Genomic DNA, 26,638 nt, shown 5'->3' with positions numbered 1-26,638 from the left:
TCCAAGCTGATTAACAGAAAGACATCATTGAGTCATCGCCCCTTCTAATGGCTGAAGACATTGCTTGTCTTGCGATCATGAATTGGAAAGAGATAGAAAAACGCGAAAAGTCAAGCACTTTTTGATTGACGTGTGCGTTTTTCCTGCGATGTGCGCTTTTTAGTCTGCTTCACACACCCAAAGAATCAAAGAAAAAATAAAATGTGGTCGGGTTTAGTGATGTGAGTTGCGGAAACTCTCCTCTCTACATTTCTGCTTCCTCCCCAGTCCAGTTTCGGTTTTGATTTTAAGCAGTTGCGTTTTTTGGCTCTATTAAAAATATACCTGGGGCCACGTCAAGGCAGGTTTTTGTATGGGGCACCGTTGGCTATAAGGCCAAAAATAAAGACTCATTGATTGATTGATATATGACACTGTAGCAAAAAAAACAACCGCATCTCCATGTGGTGAATGATGTTGATTGGGGCGAAGCTCTAGTGGTGCTTGTCTGCGTAGACGCTGAACCGCAGCATGCCGAGCCTTTCGTTCGTTTTCATCCATGTCACGCTGCGGTCAAATACTGAAATGCGTATATAAGCACGTTCCATACCACACATTCTCTTTCTGACATGAATGAATGAAAACGAACAAAAGGCTCGGCATGCTGCGGCTCACAGTCTACGCAGAGAAGGACCACCAGAGCTTCGCCCCAACCAACATCGTTCACCACGTAAAGATGTGGTTCTTTTTTTTTTTTTTTTTTTCCCTACACGAGCACAGGAGCACGTGCTCACGTGCTTGTGAGCACGTGAGCTCACGAGCAGGACCATGTGGACCTGATGGCGGATGGACATACGGACATGGCTAGCCCCTAAGGAGCTTTGCCCCTAATACTGATTGGATAGTCTTCTGACAGTATTTTAAATTGCCAGGAAAAAATAAAAATACATTTTGGGGGGCTGTCAGTGTCCCTTTATATTATGAAGTTTCTTTACTTTTAAACTTTAAACAGAATTTTGTGTAATGCCAAAAGCCATCATTTTAGCATGCAGGGTAAATGTAGACACAGCACACCAATGAAAAGCATAAATTTCAAGCATAGATGTCATTTTTTTAGAAATTAACCTGATTCGTGCAACCAGTTTGTATCTTATGTCTATACAAAAGGGGCAATATTCCACCCTCAAGTAACTTAGCTTTTTTTTTATTCACAACACTTCTTTTTCTTTCTTTTACCTTTTTGTTTGTGTCGTTCGAGGAGAATCAGGAGTGCGCAGAGCAGGAAGATTTCTAAATAAAAGTATTTACAAGCCGACATAAATATTATGGTTAAAATGTTGATGCACCAGAGCAAGTGTGGCAGTGAAGTTTCAGTCAATTCAAGAGTTGGACAAACGCACCTCTGAGAACGCTCTCCGGATCCCCGGGGGCCGCCTTGGAATGACCCGTTGAGGTTCGGGAAGTTTCCGGTACATCTCATCATTGCAGATGTCCTCATAAATTTTCAGCATCTGCAATGACCAAAAGTGTGCACACAGCTCCAACACCTCTCGTTATGAAGAGCACAAGTGGAAAGCGAAACAAAGCATGGTTAAGTTTGTGCTTGTTTGTACAGCTGCTTTTGTTTTCAATAACATTGTTTCGGTCCTTGCTTCCTGTGCAAGAAATAAGGTTACCGTAAATAGTATATGCAACCACATGTTTTTAGACCAAAATTCCTAAGGGAGAACTCAATAATTCAGAGTGAGATTCGAAGCGTTCATTGTTCCATTTTTGCTAATAAAATGATGTCAAAGAAGCTGGAGTGTTTTGTTGTCGGATGTCGCGATCCTGGTGGTTGAGGCTAGAAGTCATGGCAAAAAGTGAGGGTGAACTCAAATGCCGCAGATGTTGCGAAGCCTTGTCTCGGCTTAAATAGTTTATTGAAAATGACCCCCCTCTTATACTCCAAATATCGCAATTATCTTTGTAGTATAGCTAGAAAAAAAATCACCATGGAAACGACCTCTTATTTCATTTCGTTCCGAATTATTGTTTATATCGAACAGCCCAAACATACTCTTGAAAATCACATGTAATATTTCACTTATCCCTTTTACAAAAAACTTCAAAGTATTCTGCTAGACATTACAGGTCTGCTAAACATTACAATATGAAATTGTAATATTGACAGCAACAACAAAATTATGAAAGGAATCACAGCAGATCTGAAAGGTAAATGTTCTTTCTTGAGACTTGCATTACCAAAGCACAAAGTTTGTGGGAAGAAATGTGCACAAAGTGTTAAATCCCACGACCAATTACTTTAAGCTCCAATACAAGCCATACTGTTACACAGAGCTCTGTGAGAAAGCATTCATAATTTTCACAAATTCAAAACCCATAAATTAAAAACAACTACAACTGAAAAAAAAGTACTATTTCTTGAGCACTTGCTATACACATCACTAGAGTTTCACTGTGGTCAGTCTTCCATGAATGGCCCAAGCAGCGGTGTAGCCAGGATTTTATTTGGGGGGGGGGGGGCTCACCGCCATTATTATTCCTTCCCCCCCCCCTCCCGTTGACGAAGTGCGGTGAATTCGGCGGTACGGACGCTCATGCAAAGATTAGGGAGGCGCTGTTAATATGAAACAAGTAAAGCTGTACAGTCAGATTGAAAATGGAACAGGCTTCATTTACAGGAATACAAGCGTGATGGCTCACTGTTCTACTGTCGTCGTAGTTGCAACCCACCAACTTTAAAAGCTTCCTCACAGCACAGAACTCCCCCCGCTTTTTGAAGTATCACTGCATTACCAACACGTGCCAGCCAGACAAAACAAAAGGATAGCTATACTGTCATAAAAAAATTAAACAGCAACACGAAAAAAAAAATGAAAAAATTAGAGCAAGCATTTATGCACAAACACTTGGCAATATTTCAAGCCACCATTAAAATGGCCGATACAGCGGAAGTTGAAATTTAGATGCCGCGAGTAACAAGTCGGCAACGTCACCGCTCTAACATTCCCTCTGGAAGCACGGAAGAGCATTTTAAGCGTTCCGTGTTCCCTCCTTTCTTGAATTACCTGATTAGTATACAGTTAGATGGGAAATTTAAAAAGAACCAGCGTACGTTGCAATTACTTTTGTCGCTTCTGCCTGCAAAGATCTTGGAAAGCGGGGCAGGTTTCGCCGCTGAAGAGTTTTTGGAGCTCTATTCAGGTCTGGTTTCAGTTCCTGAACTCCAATGTGAGCTGCTCATATGGGCTGCCAAATGCAAGAGGGAGAAACGTGAAACGCCCGTCACGTGCGCTCTACAGGCGGTCGCCCTCTGTCCACAGGCCCTATTCCCAAACGTCCATCGTCTCCTCAAGATCCTAGAGAGCGACTGACTCTGCCCAAAACAAAGGCGGAAGGTGAGCGCTTGTCCTCTTCGTTCAACGGTTGAAAACATACCTGAGAGTGTCCAGTTCGATAGAGCGACTTCTCGGTCTAGCGCTTTTGAATGTTCACCGTGACATTGAAGTTCAAGCGGAGGACGTCCTGGATATTCTTTGCCGTGAACACAGGCGGCTGCTTCTTAATGTACATGTAGTCGCTTGGCATAAATGAGATGATCAAGAGAGCCTGTAAATTGCATGCTTTCTGAAATAACTAGTCACAGTTACTTTTTTATTTGTGATAATTGAGGGCGTGTTAGGGAGCGCTACTACTTCAAGGTGTTCAAGGCGGCAGAGCTGTTTACGATGTCACGTGGAAGGAGTTAAACTCTCTTTTAAATCGAAACCGTTCATCTATTTGAATTTATAAAATAGTGCGTAACGGTGTTCAACTAACTGGATAGTCTTTGGCGAACGCTTTTAATGAGCCTTTTGTGAATATTGGAGGTGGCATTGATACTGTAAAGTCTTGTGTTTCTGATGATGACAGAAACAGCAGCTCAATTTTTTTTAGATTTGGTTGTACAAGCTGAGGTCATTAATGTGATTTTACAACTTCAGTATAGTGGAGCTTGTGACGTGAATGGTTTACAAATAAGGCCTGTTAAGTATGTTGTTCATTTTTTAGCGTCAGTGCTAACGCATATATTTAATCTTTCTTTGGTTACTGGTGTTTTTCCTGAACGAATGCAAATAGCCAAAGTGTTAGTACTACACAAAAAGGGGAGTGTAAATGATATGGGTAATTAGTAATTACAGATTGATTTCCGTATTGCCAGTATTTTCTAAAGCACTTGAAAAGGTACTTCATACACTCTCTAATTTTTTAACTAAGCAAAACTCGATAACTGCTTCACAGTTTGGTTTTATTAAGCATTAAACTACCGAGGCTGCCCTACTTTCCTGTCACTTTCCTGTTATAGGTCACTTTCCTGTTATAGCCGATGATAAAATATATTATGTGTGAAACATGCTTTGTTAAATTGTGATAATCAAATATGTAAATGTTTTTGTTTTTTTTTGCCGACTTGTCAAGGACTTGTCAAGCTGTGCCATACAGCTTTATTCCTTGATCGTCATTTGCCACCATCAACGTAAGATGGAAATAAATTCTTTATTATTGATTTTAGTCGAAAACACGTAATTCTGATCAGTACTCAAGGTGTGCATGAGCGTCTCTGCTGACTTGGCGGTCTGCCAGCCCCGCAAGCTATTTGCTCGCCTCGGGCGCAATCCGACCGCAGGAGAAGCGAGGGGCCGCCCTGCTTTGTTCGCTATATCGAGTGTCCTCGCCATGGAAGTGTCTATAGAAAAACGCTCCTATACAATTACATGTGATTTTCAAAGGGATGTTTGGACTGTTCCATATAAATAATAATCCGAAGTATCCGAGTGTGACATATCCGGGCTCGACTGTACACCATAAAATCCTGAGCAAACATTCACTCCAAATTTGTGGATAATCAGGTAAAACTGGGAGATTGGCACTCCTTAGGTCAACATGATGTAAAAATATATTCTTTGTGTATTTTCTGAATGTAATAAAATTGAGGGGTAGGCACTTAATGTGGAACCTTTTCTATCACAATTCTTTTGCCAAGATGTCGAAGCGCATTCTGGGTCAAAACACAAAAGGCGAAAAACTCCTCTTTCCCTTGACCTCAGAGCTGGAGAGACTGGAGGACTTGACTAGACGATGTGGACCAACGGTGCAGCCAGTGTGGCTGCCACCGGCCTCGCTGTTGCTGCTGAGCTCCCCTCCGCTGAGCTCACTGCTCCCGCTGCTGCTTCCCATCAGCCGACTCTGGTGCATCTGGTCACTGATCTCCTCCAGGTTGTGCAGGGCCTCCGTATAGGAGAACTTGACGCGCATCACATCCTCTTCCATCTGGAACACCCGCTTCTTTTGCTCCTGCGTGGGTAAGGCCAAGATGCCAAGTCAGCCCTACATGCTTCCTGTTCTCGTGCAACTGCGGGTCGGTCAGTGGCACAAAAATTATTTTTTGTGCAGCCGCCAGTTTTATGACATATGTGTAGTTTTTGGCACAAGGATAAAAAACATATAGACCCCTTTTGGAGGAATCGCTCTCCTTTACATCCTCGTAATATTCCATCAAAAATCTATCATTTAGAAATACCGGCACAGCTGATTTCACCACAAAAATTGTAGCAGGGAATAAAAATAATATAATCAACCTATATTTAAAACAAATGTATACTACCTTAGTAGTAATAAAAGCTCTATCTAGGTCGATGATTGTGCAATGAAAAAATTCAAATTCAAATGCAATAACAGTAAAGAACAAACTTGGGGTGTGTTCAGATAAAATTGAACACGCGAGTTTGGTTCGCATTTTTGTTTTTCTTCATATTTTTATATGTTACTCCCCAAAATTGCCAGATGCATTGCCGAGTGAGTGCATCCGTGGCCGCATGGTCACCGTGCTTGGCTGTCGTATGAAGGATCCAGGTTCGATTCCAGAGATCGGAATGTTCTTTTATTTATTCTTTCTATTGGCATTCTCGTTAAGTTTGAGAACCTACTCATCTGATTGAGTTACGGCTGTTCTATGCACGGAACGTTCTACGCCGAATGTTCCAGAAAACCACGTGGGTAGAAAAGGTGCTCCACGTGGCGAGCCAGAGTCAGTCTCGTCCCAGCGTTCGATCCTGCTGTTTCGCCGACATCGACGCCTGCGACGCTAGCCTTTTTCTATTCTGTTTTCGGCACAAGTTCGCCCCATTAAATGTTTAGTTTGCTTCATTTTTCGTCGCCTCATCAATTGTCGTTCGTGACAATACGTGGAGGGAACGAAATCACAAATGTTTTTTAAAAGGAAACAGATATCTCTAAAGACAAAAAACATAACTGCCCCGAGACAACAATGCCATTTTTGGGCTTTGTCGGTTCTGTCAAGTTTGACTGCATGTATTAAAATAAGATTTTTTCAAGAAGCAGTGAATTATAGTTAGCATACTCTTGAATGTTTACAGAATTCTAAAAATTATACATCGCACACAAAAAATTTATAAATCTGGCTGCTTTAAGGGGATACGCTCCCCGAAACAACTTTTTTTTTATTTCTTTAACTAGAGACATAAAGATTCAGCCCTTCGTATAGTTTTTCATGCGGATTTCAAGTATGTATTTAGTTTTCACCTAGCTACTATAGTTATCGAGTTATGAAATACACAATGCAAAAAAAGAGCACTTTTTCCGGGAAGGTTGATATACTAAATTTACAAGAAAAGTATCGTGCTGTATCTTATTTGACCCTTCAGAGATTGCAGAGTGCTGATATCTAGCCACACTTTGCACAAAAATACTAGAACTATGCAAAAAAAGTTTGTGCTCTGTACCTAATTATTTTCAGTCTACCTTGAAACAATAAGAAGTTTCATAACTAATGCTGATACAAAATTCAGTTTCAATTAGATATCAGCCCTCTACATGTCTTGAAGAACATGTGTACCAAATTTCGTTACTATAGGTTAACTATAAGTTCACAAAAGGCTGCCCGGAAAACGTGAAATTTTCAAAAAACGTAAAAATGAGAAAAACCAAGTTTGAAAGTTTGTGAAGTTTCTATTCATTGAAATGCCACTCTATTTGCATAAAATCTGGCCACAATGGCAAAATGCACTGACAAGTTTCTAAAACCCTCCAGCACAATAAATTTGTCCCTCCTGGCTCTTGCGGGTTGTTTCCTCGCTCCGGGCCCTCTTCACTGTGCTGCGTAAATGTGCCATGGCTTCCACTGTTTGCTTGGTGTTCATTTTCTTGATGCGCATTTGATCGCAATGGTCACCATGCATGACCAAATGTTCAGAAGGAAGTACTCCAATCTCTTCCAGCACTCTTTCAAAGCCTGTATGGCCTTTGTTGTACCAAAGTACAGCAATCGCTGTGGCCGTCTCCACAGTAGTCCTGGAGGCGAACTTGGTTTTCGGGCACAGCAGCCATATTTTACTATTGAGCAGAGGAGACGGCTGCCGCCGCATGCGAAATGGCGGGTGGCGCGTTACTTTCGCGGCAGAAGGACGCAAACCACAAATTTTCGCGACTTTTGCCCGGTTCTCACGTCACCACTGCTCACTTGGACGCATTTTTAGAAATTTTCTTGTGCGATTTTCAGCTTGATATTTTCAGAAATGAAAGGTTATAGTCCAAGGTTTCGACCCACGTCTCCCCTTAACGTTTTGACGCCATTTTTGTGACTCATTATCTCGTTATGTGTTAAGGATATTAAACTGAAACTTTTTTCGTATGTCCTTCATAAAAGTGTCTCTTATCAAAAAAATAAATTGCTGCTCTAGTTTATAATTCAAATTATTTACAACGCTTTAAACAAATCCAAACTTGAAAAGTTTCAAAAATTTAATGTCCAATTAAAGAAACACATCATCAATCCTTTTCAAATTTGGAGGAATCACTCTCCTTTACACCCTCATAATATTCCATGAAAAACATGTTTCATTGTTTTGTCTCCGTCAAAAGTACAGCGTTTTAAAATGTACCTCCACACGTGGACATTTTTGCCCAAGGCAACGTCCGCAGTGGCCACCTTTCAATTTTTTTGTTTAGAACTTCTCACAATGTCCTGTTTTTCTACTGGTGCACAAGTTTGAATTATACATCTATACCGCTCTAAATACATCTATAAAGTGCCCATAGCTTGGGACAGCAGTTCAAAGCATCAAAGACGCAAACAGTGATGGGCCCGTCTCGAATTTTTATGTTTTAGATATTGAGCCAGAAAAATGAGATGGGCAATCGCACGGAAGTACAGTGCCGTAAAATCCCGTACGGGATTTACTGTAAATCCCATATGGGATTTTACAGTACTGTGTATTTAAAGTGCAGTTTCATTAACAACTTTTATTGATGTAAAACCGCCATTCTAGAACAAATAACTCTTGATTTTTTGCTAGCTACAATCTTTATTTGATTTTCTTTTACATTTTGAGATGCAATGAGACATTACCTTTCTAGTTTTCGTTTCTTTCTTTTGCATCTTTATTTGCTTGCAATAGGATGTTATATAACTGACCAATAGAGTAGAAGGCAAATAGGCAGCTCAATGCCCCAACTTGTCCAGGAGAGCACTGCTTTTTGTTCATGTCTAGCATGGCATAAATTTTTTCTTGCTTGATGATTATTTAATTTCAGTACAAAACAAATGCACACAGAAAGCATTCAATGATAGAGAAACAGCAAACAAAAATTGGAAGTAACCCTTATCTTCATAGTCCTGTAATTCATGAAATGCAGCATTTAAGGTTGGATTGTTTAAAATTATTTAGAAGAGTGTAAACTGTAATTTGGAGACCGAAGAACCTTTTTTTTATGCAATTCTTTGACAGATTAAGTAGGGAAATTAAATTGATGTATAGGTCTCAAGGTGTCAGTAATGTGACATTAAATTTCCCTCTAAATTCAGTGGGGAAAGTAAATTGGTGCATAGGTAATGTGACATCAATTTCGCTGATAAATTTAGCGGAGAAACAGAATTAGTGTATAGGTTACCTGATGTTAGGTCACTAGACCTTAACACCAATTCAGTTTCCCCGCTGTATTTAGTGGGAAATGCATGGACGAACAGACGGACGAACGGAAGTCACGAAGAGAAGTTGATGCCAAGTATAAAAAGACACATTAGGAATTTCGACTTCGCTCCGTCTGTAAGTAGACACAAGAGAGACACTGTAGCACTCAGCTAAACAAATAGACTGTCTGCAGTTGCAAGTAGCTGCAAGGAGCAATAAAAATGTTCCATTACCACATATTTTCCAATGTATTTTTTGCACAACAGTTTGGTAAATACTGTAAAAGACTTAATTTTTGCAAGGACTTAATATTCACATATTTTGTGACTGTTGCCAAGAAAAATAAGTTAAACGAATATATTGCCCTATGGTAACAAACACACAGCATATCACTCTCAATAGCAACATTTTTGTCCGCAAAATATTGACAAAACCGACCCTTTGTATTATTCACGAAATATTCAGCCTGCAAAAATGAAGTTGCCTACAGTAGGTTTTTGCAACAGTAATCCCAGTAACATCAGCCTTTTCTTGACTAATCACAGGTTGTAACAATATTAAATAAAATGCTACCTACCTCAAGTGCTTCATTGAGCCGTGCCTTCATTTCAAAGTATGGTCTGTAAAAAAGACATACTGTACAAAACATGCTAACATGAAGGCATCCAAAAAAACTTTTAGAAGTTTTCATAATGATAAACACCAAACACCATGAAGCTTGTATGTCTGCTGTTAGCATATCCCACAGGCTAACTTACCCCCCAAAAGATGGCCTAACTTAGCTGGTGCTAATCCAGATTTTGATTTTGCTAAGACTTTGTAGCTTTTTTTCAAAACCAGAGAGCCAGCCCACTCCAATTTTACAGCTAACTTGCCTTCCCTCAGACCACTACAGCAACCTGCTTTCTAAAATATAATTGTTACCAAAATATAATTGCTACCAAACCGGGTGTGTCATTCAAGGGCTTTCATTTGATAAACAGTCCAGACAGAAAGGGCCCCAAAATCAATAAAGAAGAATGAGACACCATCTTGTGAAAATGGGCAACAAGTGGTGCTGATGAATACAGCAAGTAACATGTGCAAAGAACTGCCTCATAACTAAGCTCTGAAAGGCCTGGTGTTTTCTAGAACATTAAAGTAAAAACCAAAGTTTCACCATCACCATCAAGAAAAAACAAATTTATGTAATGTGAATAAATACTAGGACTGTGAGCATATTCGAATTTTCTAATAGTAGTTTCTAATAGTATGCTATTCGATATTCTCTTCGAGATGAACTGCATATAAATCTTTTTCAAGTGTCGATTGCGACAAGTTAGCCCCATTGAACATGCTTCTTATCGAGCACTGGAGCACTGCGGAGAAGCAACACCCACGGAAGCGATCTCCACAGGTGTTGCTTCTTCGCAGTGCATCAGTGCTTTGTAAGGAGAGCGCTCAACGGAGCTAATCCACTCTGAACAACACTTTAAAGAGTACAAATATTGTAGTCGTGTACAAGAAAAGCAAACTTTCAAAGCAAGTGATACACACATAAACCTGGTGTATTTAGGCCGAATGGAAACTTTGTGAATGCTGTTTACATTGCAAGAGAATTTTCAAAATTAAATTGTGCTTAACATATGCAAGAGCATATGTTAAGCAGAAATGCCTTGACAACCTGTATTCATCATTGGTGATTGTCTTTCCAAATGGAGGCTTGGAAACAACCTTTACAAGTTCAGCTAGATTTTTGTTAAGTATGTTGCAGTAATGAAAGGCTTGGAGAAACTTTTCTATTATAAATTAGAAAATATTCAGCCGAAACCACTAGTATTCGCTTTGAATTAGCTTCGAACTCAAAATGTACTATTCACAAATGCCTAAAATATACAATTAGTATTCACTATTCGTCAGAGCTAACACAATTTGCAACAATACCCAAATAAAAAAATTGACCAACAGATCCTCATAAATATGTATAAGCAATTTGCTTTTTAGATACTGTCCAACCAACTATGCAAGGGTATTAGTAAAACTACAATGTAAAAAACAAGGTAAACCGTCTCCAGTTTTCAAATCTTTTGGCTAGCAATTACCCCATTTTTTACTTGGAAAACATATAATGACACTACTTAAAAAGAAGCTAGCTGATGACCATTCGTAAATAAAAAACTTTGGACAGAAAACCATCATACTCCTGTCTCAGATTTTTGCAACTAGTACGTAGTATGTACAAGCTTACGAAAACTTTTGCACCTTCATTCAGTTAACATAATATGCAGACACTCTTTGAAATGACCTACTGTAAATAGACATGCAAAGAGAGATGCAGGTACACTTAAACAAAAAAAAAAGTGATGTTAATGCTTAAGAACATTAATTTTTTTAAGAACCATGAAAGTTAATTATAAACTGCAGTTTATTTTGGATATTTCTTGATGGTACCTTCCTGCTGCTACTGATTCAGCTATCTCCCCAAGACAGGCTTTGCAATGATAGAAATCCATAAACCAGCCCATGAGTGTGTCACAGGTGGGGATACTCCTAACGATAAAAAGTAAATGGAAACTTCCATTGTAACACAATTGAAATATGAAGACAAAGATAAGGATAACTGGCTGTAGATATCGCTGGTGGAAGCATTTGCTGGCTTCTCCTCTCTGCTGGCAAAGAATGCTTAGAAACAATCACTCAACTGTGCCACACAGTTAAGTGATTGTCATTGAATCACTCTTAATGAGTGATGAAAAAAAAACTAGGCACACATTTAGCTTTATTCTTTTTATATTCTGACCATTGCAAGCACCTTTCAACAAAAAAATTGCTTGTCTCTAAATTTAAAAAACAAAAACTAAGTGTTTATCTTTTTCTTGCAATTGTAAAGGGTGTTAATTACAAAAGATTAGAATCATCTTTAGTGTCCCTTCAAACCAAAATCCACCAACCATAAAATAGTGAGCATGTGCTCATATCACAATAAGCACCTACTTTTTTTAAACTATTTTAAATAAAAGCAAAGAACATATCAAGCACCCACCCCAGTAAGCTTCTGGACCCACTCAGCTAGCCAAGGAGTTCCTACGTGTAGGCTACTTCTCCAAGACGCCGGTACAAAGCTAAGAAGCTTTATGCGCATGCACCAGTGCAAAGCGGTAAAACTTTACGCATGTGCACCGGTGCGAAGTGGTAAAGCTTCACATGCTTGCACTGGTGTGAAGTGGTAAAGCTTTATGCGCATGCACTGGTGCAAAGTGGTAAAGCTTGACGCGAGAGTGGCGGTCTGAAGTAACCTGGATGAGTGTGGCGTGGCTGCTTAAAAGATTAGGGTGTTCTGTCAGACCTATATTACTCATATACCCTTTTGTTAGATTAAATCCTATGATGTATCCCTTCTGCTTTTCTGCTCTTGAGCCTAACAAGCGCTTATCCCCATTTTTTCGTGATTATCTCCAATTTTTTTAGTGGGCACTTGCCCGGTATGCTATGGTACATTCTTTCTTAATGCAATTATTTCATAGTATTTGCTGACTTTGTAGATAGGATATATCTCCAGACACAAGGGGCTTCACAAGATACCTTTCAAATGTAGTGATTCACAACCCCTATGTGCAAGGCATAAAATGTTTGAACAGAAATTTTCTGAAAGGTTACACAAGGAATAGAATCTACATGTATCCCTTTTCTCTAAAACAAACAGTATATTTAAGATGTAATCTAGGCATTTATATATCCTTCTGTGTCAGCTGCAAAGGCCCCATTCATTCAGCTTCTCGGATAGACGAACAGCCCTCTATTCAGAACAACTGCCCCTTGTAATAACAGCGCACAAACTGGCTATTGTTGGATATAACTAAGTTCCAAAAAGAAATGGCTTTATGTAAAGAGTGTAATACTACTGTTCTTACGTAATTTGGTAGATGCAGGCAAAAGAAAATAAATTATAAGGGGAGTCATGCATGTGAGGCCTTGATAAAGGCTGTCCTAGGGATCAAAAAAGAAATAAAAGCAAAGGGGCAATAAACAAAAGCAGGCAAAAACAAAACAGGAATACTCACAGCAACTGAAGCTCATGCTGGTTTGCTAAATTGTTAAGCTGCAGCATACTTGTGCGTGCCGATAAACTAGGGGGAAAAAACACCACACCATTGATGCTAGCTTCATTCAGTCATAAATGTTTACAGTTTAGGTCACATAAAAGGAATATAGGCAATCAGCATCAAACATAAGAATATAGCAATAACCATAAGCATGTATAGAATTCAAGTTTGTGGATATGTAGTATGATGCTGTTTTTATAACCAACAACAGATTTTTTTTTCCGTCAGAAGAGTGTCGCATAGTGAACAGTATTACAAACAGTACTACAAACTTCATTAGAAGTAACAAAATGCCATCTATACACAATCAACATTTTAGACCTCGGGAAGTTATAATGTCCTGGTTCCGTACTAAGATGAGCAGTAGGGTTCCCGCCGTCTCACCATGCAAGGGTATTATTTCTTTATTCATTACAATACACAGAAATAAGTATGGGGATTTCATCAAAATTCACCATAATGCACATGCACACAAAGAAAGAGAGCATGCTGTTTGTTGGCAAGCTTTCAACTATAAATTCATGCTGCAAGGTCAAGAACAAGAAGTACAGTTAACCTGGAATGGTTTGAACTGGTAAATACTATAATACCATTAATGGATGTAACTCTGTATATACACCAACTCATGTTCGCAAACAAACCAGAGCACTTTTAGTGGCACGCCACCAACACTGCGCATGTGTGATGGGGTGTGACCTAGAAGCGCCATGTCCCGCATTGACAAACCGTTGGACTGTGATGTTATCGGCATCTGTGCAAGTCACCATGCTCTTTTTCGCGTTGGGATTGTTGATTTTTTGTCGTCCGAGCAATGTCTTACAATTTTAAAGCCCTGAGCGAAACTAACAGGGCTCGTTACACCTCACAACTTCGTGGGAATAATGTAGCGTGCAACAATTAACTGCAGGGATGCAGCATAATGAACACTAAAGCCTGATTGACATGAGGATCGAGATTCAGCTGGCTATTTTCAGTCTTGATGTCGCTTGAGCTGCAAAAGCATGGACGGTAGCTGCGATGCTTGACGTTGATACTGAAAATCGCAAACAGAATCGGACCAAGTGAATCGGGCATAACAAGTCGGCAATGGCCACTGGTAACAGTGACCAACACCTTGTATCTACTACCGTATTTACTCGCATAATGAACGCACCCCCACAACGGGCACCAATATATGAAAATTTTTCTTTTTCTCGCATAACGAATGCACATTTAATTTTCAAATCCGTGAGTCTTGAAGCCAATTTTGTTTTTGACGCCAAACGGCCAGGCCAAGTCAAGCCAAGCCGCTCTTGTAATGGCTGCAATTGCATGGTTGCGGAAGTGATCAACCGAGAAACCGAGCAGCGTGCACGCCTAGCAAAGCTGGGGTCGAGGAATCGCCCAGCCCCAGACGTGCTTCGTCCATCGGATGCATTGATGTCAACAAACCCGCCGTCGTCTGTGATCCGCTTTCGGACGGTGGTATTGTGAATGTGGTTAAGCCTAAAAACGGTTGCGTCGCTCTCTGTGCTGAGTGAGCTTCATAGGGAGCTTTCTCTTCGGCAAAGGGAACTCCAAAAGCGCAGCGCCCTATAAAAGGTTCGCAATTTATAGAGCACGGTTACTGTGGCACGCCCAAGACCAGCCATGGGTGCGCCTCAGTAAGTGGAGACTTATTATTGATAAAATTCAGATAATAAAAGTGTAACTGCACTTTGTGATTACTTTGTCAGAAGTGTCAACTATTGTTGACACTTCTGACTTAAAAGCTTAATGGAGGTATGGCTTGCAATTCTAATTACTTCATCCCATTAATAGCACAAATTACAAGATAAAAGTTCCACAAACATTTTTGAATTACTCCCTCGATTACTTCGAGGAATTATGGAACGAAATATACCTTGGTAGAATTCATTTGAACCTTCTGATTACTTTTTGGTTACACAGGTATCATTGACACAAATAACTTTATAGAAGAAAAATTTTCATTACTGAGTCAATTACTTTCAAATATAGCTGACAAATGCAACTACATAAAAGTTTGGTTAAAATTTCAAATTAGTACTCCTTTGATTACTGTGTGTTACTAGCCACCTGATTGACTTTAAATTAACTCAATTACTGAGTGGATATTTTTTACCTTTCTCCAATCCTTTCACAGAACTGAGTTTATATCAGCATTATTGATATCTTTGAGTAACTACTGATCTTTTTGACTTTATATTGGTCTGACATAATCCTCATTCTCATTATTACTTTGAGCTTTTATACAACCGAGTGATTTATTCTCAACCCAGTTACCATTTTGGTCACTTTTTTGATTACTTTGACTTACTATTGACCCAATGGAGTTTGATTTGGCCTAATTGACCATTTTACATCATGATTACTCTGGACATTACTTTGAGCAAATTATAAACTGACCAATTTATTATGAGCATGTGTCACATTATATTTACTCTTTTGATTACTTTGAGCTACTATCGACCAATGGACTTCAATTTGCCCTAATTGAAGTCTTGATCACTTGATTAATTTGAGCTAATATTCAACCAATTGATTTGTTATAAGCTTAATTGATGTGAAAATTAGTAGTTTGATTACTTCAAGTTACTATTTACTCAATAGACTTTATGTTAGCCAATCAACATTGTGGTTTTGCTGTGATTACTTTGAGTTATTATGCAAATAGTTCATCTATTATTAGCTCAATTCCCAATACTGTTACTCTTTTGACTACTTATAGTTATGTTTGACCCATAGATTTTAGTACAGCCTAATTGACATTATGATGACTCTTGATTGCATTAATTTTAATTTGACCTAATTGACATTTTGGGGATTTTCTTGATTACTTCGAGTTGCTATACCACCAGTTCATCTATTACAAGCTCAATCCACATTATTATTACTCTTTTGACTACTTTGAGCTACCTTTGACCGAATTGACTTTAATTCGGCCTAATTGACATTGTGACAGCTGTTTTGATTACTTTGAACTAATATTCAACTAATTGATTTATTATAAGTGTAGTTGTCATTATGATTACTATTTTGATTACTCTGAGTTACTAGACACAATTGACTTTAATTTGCCCTACTTGACATTGTGATGACCGTTTTGATTACTTTCAGCTGATATTCAACCAATTGAATATTTATGAGCCCAATAGACATGATGATTACTCTTGTGATTAATTTGAGTTACTTTTGACCAAATGGACTTTAATTTTGCCTATACGACATTTCAATGACTCTTGATTACTTTGAGCTGATATTGAACCAATTGACTTATTATAAGCCTAGATGACATTTTGATTACTTTTTTTATTACTTTGAGTTAGAATTGACCTAGTTTATTCTAATTTGACCTAATTGACATTGCGATGACTGCTTTCATTACTTTGAGCTAATATTAAAGAAATTGATTCACTATGAGCCCAATAAGTATGATGATTACTCTTTTTATTACTTTGAGTTATTATTGACCCAACGGACTTCAATTGAGCATAATTGACATTTTGGTGACACCTCATTACTTAAAGTTATATCACCAATCGATCTATTTTGAGCTCAGTTCACATTATTATTACACTTTTGATTAGTTTGAGTTATTTTTAACCTACTAAACCATAATTGGGCCTAATTCACATTTCAATGGCTCTTGATTACTTTGAGCTAATATATATCATAATACATCAATTGTTTGAATATTAGCTCGAAGTAATCGAAAAGGTGTTACAGTGTCAATTAGGCCAATGGTAACTTGAAGTAATCAAAAGAGTAATAAGAATGTGATTTGAGCTCATAATAGATCAATTGGTGGTATAATAACTTGAAGTAATCAAGAAAATCACCAAAATGTCAATTATGCCAAATTAAAACATATTGGGCCAGAGTAACTCAAAATAATAAAAACAGTAATCATAATGTCAACTAGCCTCATAATAAATCAATTGGTTGAAAGAACAAACTAATCAAAGGAGTCAACACAATATAACATAGGCCGCATTAAAGTCAATTGGGTCAGAAGTAACCCAAAGTAATCACGAGTAATATTAAAGTGATTTAGGCTCATAGTAGATCAATTGGTGATCAAAACAGTCATCACAATGTCAATTAGGCCAAATTAAAGTCAACTGGGTCAAAAGTAACTCCAAGTAATCAAAAGAGTAACAATAATGTGAATTGAGCTTGTAATAGGTGAACTGGTGGTATACTAACTGAAGTAATCAAGAGAGTTCCCAAAATGTCATCTAGGCCAAATTAAAGGGGTAGTGCAACGAATTCAGTGTTGAAAGAATTGGCAATTTGAATTTTTATATTCTTTCTCCAAGCACAAATGACCAAAAACGCGTCACCTTGCCCCAAAAAATTTCTATTCCGGTGCGTAGTCGCAAAGAAGAAAACAAAATGTTTGCCAACCTGCAGCCGGTTGTGGTAGTTAACGGAACTATAGGTGTCACATACTCTGGGGGATACGCGGAAGTAAACAAAATCTGTCCTCCTCCACAGCTATACTCGCCGTCACCCCTGTAGCAATCCGTCTTGTGTGTCAATCGCTACACCGCGACCTTTGACGATGCTAATCCTTTAAAAGTCGATAATCGCGGAGAAAGCGGCTGGGGTCTCTAAAGAAAAAACCCAAGGGGAAACCATGTGATCCCCCAGAGTATGCCACTCGAAAGGCAACGTGGAGAGTTGAGAGGCATTTTGACCTTCGATTTGTTTCATTTTTTTTACACAAAAACTAGCGCTCACGAGGAGATACGGTTTTCTGTTCTTCGTTCCATGGGTGCCACAGATGAATTTCTGCAGTTAATTAGCCAGTCAGAAAATCGTTGCACCACCCCTTTAAAGTTAATTGGGTCAATAGTAACTCAAAGTACAGTATTTTCCGCGCTATAGTCTGCGGACTATACATGTTCAAAAGTTGGAATTTTAGGCTGTGCGAACTATACAGGAATTTTGTTTTTCAAGATTGTTATTTATGACGAGAAGTAACGAATTTTGTGGATGAAGGAGTATGTTAATGATAATTTATTTATAATACAAGCTTCTTTGTGAGCTAAGAAAGCACATTTGTCAAAGTGTGCCGTGTATGAGGAGATTTTCGTGTTGACTAAGCACCTGGTGCATACTATGTATGGCATGCAGACTAGCACCGGGTGTGGTCCATCTAAGTAAGAACTTCTACTTTTGACCCCAAATTTGCCCCTGCAGACTATACACCAAACACAGACTATAGCCCGGAAAATATGGTAATCAAAAAGAGTAATCATAATCTCAATTGAGCTCATAATAAATCATTTGGCTGAATATTACCTCAAAGCAATCAAGAGTCATTGTAATGTCAATTAGGCTGTACTAAAATCAATGGGCCAAACATAACTATAAGTAGTCAAAAGAGTAACAATATTGGGAATTGAGCTAATAATAGATGAACTGGTTGCATAATAACTCAAAGTAATATCAAGAGAGGCACAACAATGCCAATTAGCTGAAATAAAGTCTCTTGAGTAAATAGTAGCTCAAAGTAATCAAACTACTAATCACAAATCAATTGGTTGAATATTACCCAGCTGAAAATTCCCATTAGATCCAAATGGAATTCTAGCTGGGCTTAATTGGAACCAGTGGTTTTAGTGGGTTCCAATTGGAAGCACACTGGCCCAATGGGTCTCACCAATTCGAAAAAAATTTCCAGTTGGAATCTTAATAGGTTCCAATTGGTTCCCATTGCAGTGAGTGACCGATTGGTTGTCCCAAAAGCTAGCTGGTACCAATTGGAAATTCCAATTGGAATCTAATGGGAATTTTCAACTGGGTAGCTCAATGTAATCAAGTCACCAAGATGTCAATTAGGGTGAATTAAAGTTCATTCAGTCATTAGTAACTTGCAATATACAAAATAGTAATCATAAAGTGACACATGTTTATAATAAATCGGTTAGTCTATAATTTGCTCAAAGTAATGCCCAGAGTAATCATGATGTCAATTAGGCCGGATCAAATTCCATTGGGTCAATAGTAAATTGAAGTAATCAAAAGAGTGATCAAAATGGGAACTGAGCTGATAATAAATCACTCGGGTTTATAAAAGCACTAAGTAATAATGAGTGAGGATTATGTCAGTTAGACCATTATAAAGTCAAATAGATCAGTGGCTACTCAAACATTTCAATAATGCTGATATAAACTCAGTTGTGTGACTAATATATTGGGGAAAGATAAAAAAGTAACTACTAAGTTAATTGAGTTAATTCAAAGTCAACTGGGTGACTAGAAACACGGAGTAATCCAAATCTTAATCAAACTTATATTGCCTTTGTCAACATTAATTCAAACTCCTCGACTGAGTGACGAAATGTTTGCTTCTATAAAGTTGTTTGTATCAATAATAGCTATAACCAAAAAGTAATCAGAATATCAAATGAGCTTTTACAAACATATTTTTGCCAACAATTCCTCGAAGTAATCGAGAGTAAAACAAAATGTTTGTTGAACTTTTATTATGTAAATTCTGTTATTAATAGGACAAACTAATTAGAGGTGGAAGCGATTTGAAGTCAGACGTGTCAATCTAAACTGTATCAATAATAAGTCGAATTAACGAGAGAGAGTAAGAAGTAGTGCCGGGAAAAATATACATATAAAAAGTATGCTAATTTAGTCAAGCATAACGAACTGGCAGCAGGGTTGGGTAGTATCGCGATACAAATGTGATGCCACAGTATTTCAGAAATACATTTGGTATTTATATTTCTGTATTGCCATACAATTTTTCAAGTGCATTTTGTATCTCTGGATTGAAATAAATTTTCGGCTGTATTCCTGGTATAACGATACTATTAGGAGCCGATGTACCACGTTACACTTTTTAAGGAATCGTTTCCTTTTAATCAAAAGTTCGAACTGACATTTTTTTCTTGAGTGGAGGAAGGATTGTGTAAAAAAGACGCTGAGGCTTTGTATTGTGGAGACCAATGTTTGTAAAGAATGTTTCGTCTCTGACTGAACTCACTAGCTTCTTTATTCTAAAAAAAAAAAAAAAAGAGCAAATGTTTTCTTGGACTTTTGCGTCGATTATTCTTGAATGTTCAAAAGTTCTAGGCGCTGCCGGTACATCCAACCATCAGTTAAAAGAACACTGTTTCATTCCACCGTGACTTCTTAAAATCACACCGAAAAGGACACCTAGCTTGAATAAGGGTACGATGACCTCGAGGTCATTTGGGAGTGCACAAAAATTATTTAGAGTTCCCTGTGATTTTGTTTGAGAAGGATGAGAGATCTCAAGACAAATCGCACCCTAGCCCTGATAAAATAAGTTTTTCAGCCCATTAAAGAACTACTTGCTCTCTGCTCATTGAGCAAAATGCAAAATGTTAATTCTGCGAGAAATCTATTTTGAGGTCAAAATCGTTAGTGATGATATTTGGGTTGAATCTTACAGTGAGAACTCGCTTGTTGGTTTCAAGGGTCTAGTATAATTCTTCAGAGTAACTTGGATCATATATGTTTTTTAAGTGTGCATTGGCACAACCAGTTCTATAAATGAATAACACAAATAGCAATTCTATTTAAAAAGGTGTTTCAGTATTTGTATTTCTGTCCCAACAGAATGTATTCTTGCATTTGTATTTCCGAATACATTTCTATCTTTAAATGTATTCCTAATACATATCACAATACTTTATAATAAATGTATTTCAGTATCAGTACTTACAGACTATGTATCCCTGTATTTGTATTTCCAAATACTTTTCAGAGTAATTCTTCCCAATGCTGACTGGCAGCATATATGTACTTCAAGTAGCAAGTACATATATGCAACACTGCTAGCACAAAGATACAATTACCATTTTTTTCCCCTGTTTTTCTTTTGGAATCGTAAAGCTGCCGTCCAAACTGCTGGTGTGATGGAAAGTGTTCATTTGGGGCGCAACCAAAGTAAAATGAAAAAAAAGTGCCAACACTGTGCTCATGCTAGAAGTGATGTACAGTCAAATACAATAAACTGTACATTGAGTAAAATACAACAGATAAGGGATAAGCGCCTTTCCGACATATAGTGCTCTGTCATACTCTTTTGCTTTCTGAAACTACTTTTTTCCAAATTGTTGTGCTGATACTTCCAGGCAGCAGGTGCTCAGATCTGCAGTCTGGTCTTCTGGTATCTACTCAACCAAACAATAAATTGAGGGGACTGAATTGTGTTGATATATGTGAAAAATGAATAAATGCCCATGCATTCAGTAGAACCTTATTGACAGATTTTCATTGTGGGTGTTTTCCTAAAATGCTGGCCCTATTGAGCTCTCTTAGGGTTATGTGTAGGATTGCACAAATATTCGAATTTTCGAACAGTGATTTCGAATAACATGCAAATCAATATTAATTTCAGGATGAATTGCGATATTCAAATTTTTCTGTGTTGATTACGGCAAGAGTTTGGCCATTCATTGAGAAGTATAGGAGGCAAATGAGGAGAAGTCATTGGCTGAAAGCAAGCTGGGCATGTTCCAGGGCATATTCACAAATTCGAATGTGCCCAACAAGAAGCCGTCCCAGCGATCCCCTTGGCAGTGATCACGAGAAAAAAAATTAATAAGTATGTCAGAGTAACTCTAGGTGACTAAAGATATTGCGCACATGATATTTCAATCACAGTCATGCAAAATCATTGCATAAGATATATAAAGATATATAGAAGAAATAAAAAAGTGTGTGCGACTAGCAGAATGATTGACATAACCCGTATGCCATGCGCCGAGAATCTGCCGTCCCAGCAGTTAAACACTGTCTAAGAAAAACAGTTTGAGCGGCACATTCGTTTCCTACATGATCATAATTGAAACGTCACGTGCACCATATCTTCAACCATGAATATTTACTACATTTAACTGTGACACACTTTTTAAAACTGTTTCTCGCTACCACTGCTAGCGGAATATTTTTGGCTTCTGGTTGAACAACAGAGCATGTCAAGCCCTCTAACAGCATCTGGTGTATGCCTCGGCTCTGCCCATCCTCCCATTGACCAAACTCTCTCTATATACGGCTCTGGCGGCTGGTAGCCCCAATTTGAGCGTGCTTCTTACCAGGCACTGATGCACTGTTGAGAAGCTCGTTTTTGCGGGTGTTGCTTCTCCACAGTGCACCGGTGCTCGGTAAGAAGCACGCTCAATGGGGCTGTAACCCGCCGAAATCAAGACTTCGAAAAATATAAATATCACAGTCACGCGATTAGAAGGAAAGCGCACTTTCAAAACGGGATTGTGCGCACACGCACTTGGTGTATTTAAAAAGAAACTGAAACTCTGCACATGTTGACATCTACAATGCAGTAAAATTTTCAAAATTAAACTGTGGTTATTATGCAAGATTACATGTTAGGTAGAGATGCCCCGACAACTTGCATTAATCATTCGTGATTGTCTTTTTTTTTCTCTAAAATTCGAGTTTGAAGAAAAAAATTTTCTCATATAACAAAGATTTATTTGGCACCTCTGTAGGTTTATGTTTATGTCAAGTGTGTCATTTCCTTGCTGTCCGAATGTAAGCATTGAGCCACCTGAGGTCACAGTTCATAAATATAATTAAATTAAAATTAAGATAGCTTAAAAATGCCAAGTGAAAGCTTGCAAACAACCCTTGTAAGTTTAGCTGGGTTTTCGTTTACTAGTGAAATGTTTGGCGAAAACATAAAATATTTTATTCAAAAATATTCGGCCAATTCGTTTTGGATTCACTTCTAAGTCAAAATCTACTATGTGCATGCGCCTATAGTGTCTTTGGCTTTTTCCTTCTTTGTTGCTTTTTTGCCTCTACGATTATGCGAGCAAAGAGTTAAAAAGGTGGGTGAAAACATTTGGAAAAAACGGTGGTTGTCATGAGATTTCCGGCAAACAGAACCCCGGCCAACAGATTCCAAATACAGACCGGGGCACCAGCAGTCTGAAGAAGACTTATCGAGGTGCGAACGCCATTTAACATTGAAGTATGATTTCAACCGCGCGTAAAATACTCCGAATGTTTAGATTAATCCGCAGTCCTTCACTAAGGTGAAGTGGGCTAGAAGGAGAGGTGTGGCGACCACTCGCTTCTTCCAGTGGCTGACTTTGCACCTCATGTGTCCCTGTTACCATGATACAATATGTAAGTTGACAGCAGTGCCACAATGGCAAGGACCAGTTAACTCGTTCTGAATAAAACGGAGCACGAGAAAAATGCTGAAAAATATAGGGGGACCGTCTTCCAATTTATGGGCTCTACAGATTACAATAAATATATGCTCAATCTGCCCATTCTCGTTATCATTTTCTTTTCTAGCCCCGGAGTGCAAGGTGGTGTTGCTTCCAGTAGACTGGAAGCAGCGCCACCTTGCAATACACCCCATTTCGATCCTGCTCTCGCCTGCGCAATCGTCCCACCTCTTCTTCTAGCTAGCTACCCACCACAACTAAGGTATGTTCAATATCCCACACTGATTTGGAACAGACTTATGTAAACACCCACAATTTAGTTTATGTCAGTTGCCTGTGGCCAGAGTCGACACTGGGGTGCCTACCTTGCCTTGACGATGGACTTCTTGAGTGCTAGGTGGAGGTCGAGCACAGCCTGCTGCTGTCCCCGGCAGGCATGCCAAAGCCGGCCCTGCTCAAGGCCGCTCTGCACACGCTCACGCTCCGCCTCGTTCACCTGCGGTGGGCCCCAGACCGAGCTTTCAAGAGATCCACTGGATCGAAACCAAGTAGTACACCTTCATGATATGGTTTACCGTTTACCTGTTGTGTGGTTCCGTGAAAATACAAAAGAAAACAAAAAAACAGAAGAAAGTAAAGCTATTTATGACAATGAAGGGAAGTACAAACATTACGAGATATCCAGTGTTATCTATACAGTGTTTACGCAGCAGCAAGACACCTCATTATTTATGTATTTCATATAATAGACTTTTCTAAATTCAGTTGAATAATAATCACATATTTACTTCAAAGCTGCAACAAGGCACTCTTTGAGGTGCACATTAGTGAGATGCGAGTGCATAACTAAAAGGTTTCTCACCAGAAGGCTTTAATTATGCTGTTTAATGAGATACATGCAAATGTGGAGCTGCTCTCATCCTAAAGCAGATATGTAAACACTGGTTGAAAAAATGTTTCATTACATCTTTCCTCATAAAAGGCCACTAAAAAGTTAAAAAAAAAAATTATTTCATAGAGTTTGGTTGGGACTTGTATGTAAAAAGACTAACTTTATGAAAGGAAAACATTTTTTAGACCAATATTAACGGCGCAAGATTTATTTTAGTTGCGTCTGAATTATGCGTGCAAAGTCCATGATGTCACGGAATGGTCTTACATCCTTTCTACCTCAACAAGATGGTCATAGACTCCCTCCACCTCAATGTGACTGCCACAGCTTCTCTCCTTCATGCGTCTGAAATGCCGAGAGAAAACAAGTGGAAAGGAGGTGACTACCAACTAAATTGCATGTCGCGCTGGCAATATTGCTCTAAAAAAATTTTTTTCGCATAAAATATCTTTTTTGAGAAGCGTGTTCTAATTAGACTGTCAAAAAATAACATTTTTTTTCTTTTCAGTGGCCTTTTATTAAGGGGGAAGCCTTATATGTCCCATTTCGCGATAAGACTCAGCGTTGTGCTTGTTGCGCTCAAAAGATGGCCATAAAAATGTCATCAAGCACGTGCCACTCAAGGTCAAGGCAGGCGTGCCAACGCAGATGCTTCGTCACGGAAGTCATAAAGCCGGCGGAAACGCCGCTGCTCAAGGTCAAAGCGGACGGGCCTCAAAAATAAAACACAAAGGAAAGCACAGTAACGCAAATGCTTCGTCACGGAAGCCTTGAAACGTGTGCGAAAGGTGCGCTTCGGACTTGATCTGTGCTCATTGTGTGCTTTGTGCGATGGACTGTGAGGCGACTGCACGGGACTATAATGCTTTCGCATTCCTACATGTAAGAAGTCTTAAGTCTACTCCTGTAGTTTTTTCTTTTTTACAAATGCTCTTTGTAAAAAAAGACCGGTCCCTAACTCCCCAACTTAACAGGCAGATTACTAATTCTCTTTCATTCTTAGAATGAGGTGCATACAAATGTGAATAAAGCAATGAGAAATAAAAATGCAAGAGGCTACAATTTGCGCATATCCCTCTGTGTGTCCTAGCAACATATACCTGTCGCTATGTACACGCTTTCGTCTTTGGTAGAAAGTTGAGGTTCTCATATGCAGTTTCTTTACTTTAATTGGCTGGCCCCCCTTCCTCCTTCCTTCCCCCCCTTCCCCCCTGGTCCCCACCACCACCGATTTAAAAATGAAAATTTATATGCATTGTTCGTTCAATAAGTGGTAAAGTTTTATTCCGAGTACTACTTAAAAAGAGTGGGGAAATCATTGCACGCTTCCTTTCAAAGACATACTATTTGAAAGTTTAGAGACCCTAACAAGGCTGTCACAGTCAATTACAACTTTAACCAGAGTAAAAGTTTCCAGAGAAGTTGATGTTGTCTGAGCTAGATTTGGCTGCAGCTTGCAAAATGTAATCGGACCATATTCATTAAAAAAGAGGTCCATATTTTTCCTTATTATTCCAATCTCATTAAACTTAGGGGTTGACCTACAATTGTAGCCGAAGAATGTTGATGTGCAATAGTAGTGTGCATAATTCCCAAGCCAATGAGGTAACCCAGAAGCCCCCTGCTCCTGGCACACCAATGCAAAGCAGCGAGGCTCAAAACATGCACACTAGTGCGAAGCAGGGCAGACTGATGCAAGAGGTGCAAGTGACACAGTGTTGAGTATGTAGATGACACAATAATTAGGTGATCTTGTCAGGAGTAAGAGACACTCGCTCTCTCTTATTACAGCAGCTGCCGTCTAACCAATTTGTTAATTTTCTTGTGACTTTTAGATTTGTGACACTATGACGATGCCAATGTCATTGCGTGAAAGTTCAGACAATGGCATGGCCAGTGCTGACGACAAGCCAATTTTAGCTTGGCCGAGTAGGGTCACTGTGATATAAATGTTTCCATCGATTTCTTTTATCTCCACCTAGAATATTAGCGTTGACGGATATTGAAATATTGTTTCATCTTTGGCGAGGGACAAGTTGCCCTATATTTGAGTAAAGCTGGTGTGAATACTCTCCACAGCAATGTCACGTCTTATATTTTTGGTATCAAAACACCAAGAAGCATATTTTGGCCATTATTGTCATAAGTCAAAGAGCTCCCCCCCCCCCCCCCCCCCCCCCCACCCCCCCCAAAGTTGTCACCAACAATTCAGCTGCCTGCCTTTAATATATCTTTTGTATAAGTCAATAATCACTCATCATATTATTTTCGTGATAATGCTACCCTTTCTAAGTTTACAGTATAAAAAAAGGCTCAAGCAACCAAACGCTACAGTTTCCACCTGCCTGGTTTTTGACAGACACAAGACGGTTTTTGGGATAAAAGGCCAGTTGCCCGTCTATATCCAAGACCGGCCATCATTTGCTGCTTTTTTTTTGCTTTAAACGTTCAAGCCCAATATTCATTTATATTTTTTAAGGGAAAAGGGGCCATTAAGAAATATATTTTAGACCATTAATGTTA

General features: G+C 38.8%; 1 protein-coding gene across 2 annotated transcripts in view; it reads right to left on the bottom strand.

Annotated features, from left to right (window-relative positions):
• LOC8032110 (SH3 domain-binding protein 5-like) overlaps positions 1-26,638 on the bottom strand; it is a 50,732-nt gene that overhangs the window by 4,208 nt on the left and 19,886 nt on the right. Inside the window, exons 5-9 of one of the 2 annotated variants that reach the window (XM_029980657.4) lie at positions 23,589-23,719; positions 12,992-13,057; positions 9,529-9,571; positions 5,065-5,316; positions 1,380-1,490 (exon numbers count right to left, since the gene is read on the bottom strand). In XM_029980657.4, coding sequence (XP_029836517.3) covers positions 1,380-1,490; positions 5,065-5,316; positions 9,529-9,571; positions 12,992-13,057; positions 23,589-23,719 — 603 coding nt within the window. The remainder of the gene's footprint in view (positions 1-1,379; positions 1,491-5,064; positions 5,317-9,528; positions 9,572-12,991; positions 13,058-23,588; positions 23,720-26,638) is intronic. The other variant, XM_042290464.1, reaches the window with a different exon arrangement.

Source organism: Ixodes scapularis, unplaced genomic scaffold, assembly GCF_016920785.2.
Source record: "Ixodes scapularis isolate PalLabHiFi unplaced genomic scaffold, ASM1692078v2 PGA_scaffold0__279_contigs__length_252992795, whole genome shotgun sequence".
In the NCBI taxonomy this organism is placed as follows: domain Eukaryota; kingdom Metazoa; phylum Arthropoda; class Arachnida; order Ixodida; family Ixodidae; genus Ixodes; species Ixodes scapularis.
Note: the sequence above shows the minus strand (reverse complement) of the source record. Positions and strands in the feature narration are given on the sequence as shown.